The sequence below is a fragment of the Apis dorsata genome, unplaced genomic scaffold, assembly GCF_000469605.1.
Source record: "Apis dorsata unplaced genomic scaffold, Apis dorsata 1.3 scaffold_734, whole genome shotgun sequence".
NCBI classification, from domain to species: domain Eukaryota; kingdom Metazoa; phylum Arthropoda; class Insecta; order Hymenoptera; family Apidae; genus Apis; species Apis dorsata.
The window spans coordinates 65832-72807 of record NW_006263897.1 but is presented as its reverse complement, the minus strand read 5'-3'; the positions used below and the strand labels follow the sequence as shown (position 1 = coordinate 72807).

General features: G+C 38.8%; 1 protein-coding gene and 1 long non-coding RNA gene across 2 annotated transcripts in view; one reads left to right on the top strand and one right to left on the bottom strand.

The window, feature by feature from the left end:
- The window catches only part of LOC102673873, a 4075-nt gene extending 3959 nt beyond the window's left edge, over positions 1-116 (bottom strand). Inside the window, exon 1 of the long non-coding RNA XR_422678.2 lies at positions 79-116. This is a non-coding gene — a long non-coding RNA (uncharacterized LOC102673873). The remainder of the gene's footprint in view (positions 1-78) is intronic.
- Positions 1-4252, top strand: part of LOC102673961 (ELAV-like protein 2) — a 27947-nt gene extending 23695 nt beyond the window's left edge. The window contains exons 10-11 of the mRNA XM_031513748.1: positions 597-600; positions 2028-4252. Coding sequence (XP_031369608.1) covers positions 597-600; positions 2028-2056 — 33 coding nt within the window. The 3' untranslated portion in view covers positions 2057-4252. The remainder of the gene's footprint in view (positions 1-596; positions 601-2027) is intronic.
- The last annotated feature ends 2724 nt before the right edge of the window (positions 4253-6976 follow it).

The following is a 6976-nucleotide window of genomic DNA, read 5'->3' as shown; positions in this document are numbered from 1 at the left end:
TACTACTACTACTACTATTACTACTACTACTACTACTACTACTACTACTACTACTACTGCTACTGCTACTGCTACTACTACTATTACTACTACTTCTACACTATTACTACTTCTACCGATTATTTATTTATTTATTTAATTATTATATAACATAACAGAAATTATGTTTTATTTAAGGATTAAACTGATTTGTGTTTGGTTCAAATACGTCGTTTGTTTTATTTCGATTACTTGTTTCAGTTGCCACCACCAGCCTTCCCAACCATGGTTACATCTACATTTTCTATCCATCCTGAAAATATATATATATATATATTTTATATATAAATATATATAATATATATATATATGTATATGTGTGTGTGTATATAATCTTCTACTACTTCCCAACATTCCTCGTTGCTCACAGAGACTGACGTAATCGATGCGTAGCACGCGCGAGCGCAGCGTACACCGACGTTTCGCTGGACATTTACTGCACGCTCGTCGATCGTGGTTCGTAACATTTCTATTATTATCTTCGTTCCATCGTGGGCGACTCTGTGGAACCGGCAACAATTTTCTGTTCATCGAGAATTGAATCGCGCGTAAAGAGAGCAAGTAAGTAAACTCGCTCTTAAAACGCTCTTTAACCGGCACGCGAATCTCCTTATTATTTCTCATCGAAAATCTGTGATCTCGAAGACAACTCGTATTCTCGTGCCGAGTCGATGCGTTGAGAAATTGATCATCGATATCCGCGTTGCGATACGAACTTGTATTTAGAAGATGGGGGTGTCTTTTTTTCTTCTTTTTTTTTTTTTTTAGTTTGGCCAACGATCATCGAGTCATGTATCGATTGTTGAACGGTATCGATGGTCAACCGATGGTTCCAACCGCGCGCCCACGATCATAGAGATTAAAAAGGAAACGGTTTGGTGATATTATCCGGAAGATAAGAGAAGATAACCGATTGTTAAAAGTACAAATGCCACGGGACGGCCGCGCGAGTAGCTTTGAATACTCTCGTGCGCATTTCGGTTATATATTACTGCCCATGTTGCGCCAATAAAACATTAAAAACTATATAACGAAACAAAGGCTTGTTGAAATGTGAAACCAATAATCGTTAACGAACGAGGACGTAGTCCCTCGGTGTACCTGAAACCGGGTATCGAAAGGGAATTTGTGGAAACTGTGCGCCAAGAGGAAAGAGTATGAAACGTGACCGAACTAGAAGTAATATCTACGGAGATGGGAAGAGGAGCGAGGTGTTAAGAGCAGTGGTGGTGGATCTGAGATTGAGAAACAGGGATGTTTCATCCCCTTTCCCTTTTGGCGAGTGATACGATCGTCGATAGTCAACAAAGCTGCTCAATTTAGCGCACATAGTAGATGTTATTCGATGCTAGACAGACTCGAACGAGTCGAAGAGACGCACAACGCGACGAGGATTAACTTCGTCGGGGGACGAACTCGATGGACGAACCGTTGGATCGCGCAAACCCTGTCCCGTTCTTTTCAAAGACGAAAAAGCCGCTTGACAGCCGCTAGGAGAGAGAGCGAGAGAGAGAGAGAGAGAGGTAGAGAGAGAAAATGGAAATCGTTCGATCGAGGCAAGAACGTAAAAAGATGGAAAGGGAATATTATGGGAGTGAGAGGAAAGGAAAGAAAGGGAATGATGAGAAAGAGAGAAAATGAGAGAGAGAGAGAAAGGAGAAAGAGACGTGATGAAAAACAGCAAGAGTGAGGGGGGAACACGCTAATCTACTTAACTATATAAAATTATATTATTACCATATGATTATTACGTTAGATATACATTATGTGTATTGTATTTATGTCTTAATAATCGTTGTTAGTTATATCGCTATCGATGATGACGATGATAATGAGCGTTTCGGTTATCGGTGATAGAAGAGATAGAGAGAGAGAGAGAGTCAGAAAATCGGACATGTACACACATACACGCGTACCATTCACAGGGAACATATAGGGAACACACATTTACGCGATATTGGCACCGCGTGCCTATTCTCAATGATAAGACTCGATGATAAGGAGGGAACGATTTTGATAATAGAACATCGGATCGACTTTCGAACCGATTTCGAACGCTTTTAGAGTTGGTTGCGAAGGATACGAGAAGTATTTTAGTTGCGATTCTTATTTATATTAAATTGAAAATATCGAGCAATCGTCTCGATGTTCGTGAACAGAAATTTATTAAAAAAATTTACTTAAAATCTTTATTATCTGTGGTATAAAACTTTTAATAAACTCATTTCGTGTGAACCGTTTTGAAATCGGCCCGGGCAAATGGCAAGATGCATTCGCGATTTTTTACACGATTTCACCGACAGACGAGCAATAGTAAAAAAAAAAAGAAAGAAAGAAAGAAAAAAAAGAGAAAATACTCTTCATTCAAGAGTTGCATTTAACGTTAGCCGCATTTCTAATATTCATTACGCATAAGGATTAGTAATTTCGTACTACTTTTGTACTCTTTAACCGATGAAGAAGGGGATAAGAAGTGTTTCCAAGAGGTGAAGATATTCAGAATGTGATTTATTAATTCGTTCGATTGCGATGTAAGAAAAATCAGGTATATACGTACGGTGAGGAACGGACTTTGCTTCTCCAATATCTTTTAATCAAGTCGAATTTTCCCATTCTCTCTTTATTAAATTACAGAAACGAACTTCTTCAGCTTCTTCGATCATTCCTCATTTTATTCGTTTGACGAAAACGGAAATGTTGCCATTATATAAAATTAGTTTTAGTATTCGTTGATAAAAATCCTTAGATTCGAATCTCGAGGGCAAGGCTCCTGTTCTTTCTTCCGTCCCATAGCATAGCGTATAGTATATGTAGAGCATTAAAAAAAAAAAAAAAAAAAAAAGGCGCAAATATGGAGAATTTTCCACCCGATATCGATCACCGCACACACTTGAAAATCTTTGGATTCTCGACGAAAGCCCGTGAAGTTTTCTTCTTCGTTAAAATTCGGATAAGATCGGATCGATTTTCGAAAAGAGATGGAAACAACCAACGAAATGAAACAGGATAATCCAAAATGGATCCATCAACTGATGATATCGATTTGAAAGATCGATGAAATGGTTTTGGGGATATACGCAAACGACGATCGATCAACGAGTCTCTTGATCAAGAGACTCTTTTAATCCTTTTGATTAAGAATACGCATTTCTTCGGGAGATCCAACCGGTGAATAATTAACTTAGAAACTACGATTTCGAATGCACGTAAGAATGCACAAAAAATATTTTGTAAGATTACGGTGGGAATCGAAGGATGTTCATATATATATATATATATTGTTCACCGGAAATGATCTCGCGATATGAAATACGTCGCTGTCAGTTTGAACAACGCACAATATTGTCCTTATTCGACAGCTTGTCGATCGAAAATTCATGGGTGCGTTGATCGTCGATCCAGAGAATTGTCTCTCATTATCGTCGTCGTCGTCGTTGTCTTTTCTCGTCATTGATTCGCGTGATTCATTATCATCATGGTAGCCGCATTCGAGATACTCGGTGATCGCTGTTGTCGCACTTGTCGATCGTTATTATGTTCGAACGATCATCGATGATTTTTCGATCGCGTATCGATACCAAATCGTGTGAGAAGTCGACGATTTCGTTTTTTCACGTCTCACTATCGTACAAAGATCTAGGATGGAACGATCCAGGGAGCTTCAAAAAAGGAAAAATACAAAAAAAAAGAAAGAAAGAAAGAAAGAAATCGATCGTGAAACGAAAGTAAAAAATTTCTTCCTCGAAATTATTACGAAATTTCTTAAAAGAAATTGAATTAATTGTCGATTGCAGGAAATTTCGACCGATAGGACGTGGCATAATCGTGGTTCTTAATCGATCGCGATGGATTTATAGATCGTTTAGCATGCACGTGATTGTTCCAGCCGGCCGGCTATGATATTAACGGATATTATACGAAACGAGGTAGAGAGAGATCGTCGTTGCACAGGGCGCGAGATTAAGCAGCAGAAGCAACCCAAGAGCGAAGCGAGCAAAAAAGAACAAAATAAAGGGTAATAAACAATTCTCTTCCAATTTGTACCGAAGCGATTAAATACCGCAGAGACTGAGATTTTAGGCGAAGTTAATTAGCTCCGAAATGATCGTGGCTGCGATCGATGATACTCTCCTGAAACTTCCAGGGAAACTAGATACCCCCAAAATCGCAAAAAAAAGAAAAAAAGAAAAAAAAAAAAGAAAAAAAAGAGAGAGAGAAAGAGAGAGAGAAGATAACAAAAAGAAAACGTCGTTTTTCTCGTGGACTTAGGAGAGAAGAACAAAGAGCGTTTAGAAACTAGCTGTTTAGAGATTAATATCGTGAACCCCCTGCGATTAGGATAAATCGATCGAGCCTTTCGCCGCCACTGAGCTTCTCGTCCGCGCGTCGATCTCTCTTCGAGATTTTAGAAGAGTTTAAAAAACTCGACTAAACGACTGGCAAACGATTCATCGATTCCATCGAATCGAGAATGAAGAACGATGAAGAACGGGGAATTAAAGGGGGATGCTCGGTGGCGCGAGGCGCGATGAGGCCGGAACGAGAATAGGCTCCCGACTTTTTGAATCGTTTTTTCTTTTCTAGGAAAAGCAGCAAGTGACAATTCGCGAATTTTCGAACGAACTTTTTTCTAGCGGACTGACGTGATGCTTGGGGTGGCGGAAGGGGTGAACGAAATCGAGGGAAATTCAAGGAGCAGAGAGAGAGAGAGAGAGAGAGAGATAGAGATAGAGAAAATATCGACGAACATCGCTTGTTTTACTCGGGCCAAGAATCGAATTAGAAAAAAAAAAGTAAAAAAAAAAAAAAAAAAACGATAGATTTTCCGTCTCGATCCCCCTCCCGTCGCTCGACGAAGCGACTTTTTTCTCGTTTAAACAACGTGCCGGGCTTTCGAGCTTCGATCGTCTCGTCAGCTTCGCGGCTTACTCGTCGAGCGTCCAGTACACCCCCTTTTCGTAATCGTCGAATCATTACCCTTCCCTCCGCGCCTCGATCCTCCTCTCCCCTCTTNCTCCCTCCCTCCCTCCCCGCTCCTTGTGGTTTTCTTTTTTTACGCCCTCGTTATCGGGACTCATACATTCGAGGCTCACTCCACCTCTTTTCTCACTTTGTCGACGATCTCGACCTCTTGGTTTCCCCTTGTTTTCTTCATCCCCCGTTTTGTTCCGCTTCGATTGTTTCTGCGAGTTCTCAGAAAGCTGGATATTTCTTTGATCGAGAAAGGCGGTGTACTCGACCCTGGGCCGGGATATAAAACCAAAGAAAAAAAGATATATATATATATATAGATAGATAGAGAGAGAGAGAGAGAAAGAGAGAATGTGTGTGCGTGTGTGTTTGTTTAAGCTAGAGAGAAAGAGAGAGAGAGAGAGAGAGAGAGATAGAATAAGAGAGAATGCAAGCGCGAGAGAGTGTGTGCGCGAGAGAGGAAAGGGAGAAAGGGAGAAAGAGTGTGAAGAGGCGCCGTATATATATCGGGGGAGGATGAAATTATTTTTACGCGTTCTCGAGCACATCGTTCGACGGATGCGCTACGTGGACGTTGAAAAGTCGTAAATAAACTGGGAAAAATCGCTGAAATAAATCGGGGAAAAATAGAGAGTGAAAGAGTGGGGAGAGAAATTGTCGCGAGAACAAAAAAAGCAGCTCTAGCTCATAGTAGGCCTAACTAAACGAAATAAAGCGAACAAACAGAGAGAAAGAGAGAGAGAGAGAGAGAGAGAGAGAGAGAGAGAGAGAGAGATGAGAAGTATTTATATACTTAAACTAACTAATTAAAAAAAAAAAAAAAAATGAGCGAAAAAGGGAGAGAATGAGACCGATGAGAGATAGATGGAGGAAGAGAGAGAGAAAAAGAGAGAGAGAGAGAAAAGAGAGAGTCGATCGGCAAATTAAAAGGAGAACGAAAGAGACTGATTGCGTGAAAGAGATTTCGAGAGAAAGAAGATGTAAGAAAGAGAGAGAGAGAGAAAGAGAGAGAGAGAAATTAAGAAAAAAAGAGATAGAAAATACTAAAAAAAAAAAAAAAAAAGTCCTCGAGAAATTATCTCGAGGCAAGTCACTCGCGGATCAACAAAAAAAGCCGATGAACTACTCTTTAACAAAAGAAGAAAAAAAAGAAAAAAAGAAAAAAAAAATAAGAAGAATGAAGTAGGAGGAAAAAAGTTGGGGGTGTAAATACAGAAGGCTAGAAAAAAAATGCCGAAAGTGAGAGAGGAGTATAAGAGAGGAAGATAAAAATGGCTAACGAAAGAGGAGGAGTGAGATGGGATAGTGGGGGAAGAAAGAGATAATCTATAATCTTCTGTACATGTTTTGATTATTCTAATTATTAATTATCGTAACTTATAATAACTATTAATTAATTAAATTAATTGATATCTATGGAACTGTATTTAAACGACAAAAAAAAAGTGGTAGCTAGTTTGTCAATGGGTGTATAAATATTTAATTACGATAACTCTATAGTGATACTAAAAAAAATGAACAACAAAACAAAAAACAACAACAAAACAATTACCACAGAACAACAAACAAACAAACAAATAAACAAATATCCAGGAAAATGTGCGCGTGCGGAAAAAAAAAAAAAAGAAACAAAAGGGATGATCGAATCAGATCGAATGCGATTGATTGAATGATAACGAGAGAAAGGGGAAAGAATGGATGGATGAGGAAAAACAAAAAAAAAAAAAAAATACGTGACTAAAATACACAATTAAGAAAAACACGCATACACATACACACAAGCATCAAGATGATATACAGTATATGTAATTAATTCAAACTTTAAACGAGGAAGGAAAAAGCGAAGCGAAATGAAAACATAATTAAAATTGAAGGGAAAAAAAAGGAAAGAAACGTAAATGGATTGAAAATCGAGCGCGGATATTATTATTAGGGATGATCGGATTAATTTTCTGGGTTGGTCGAG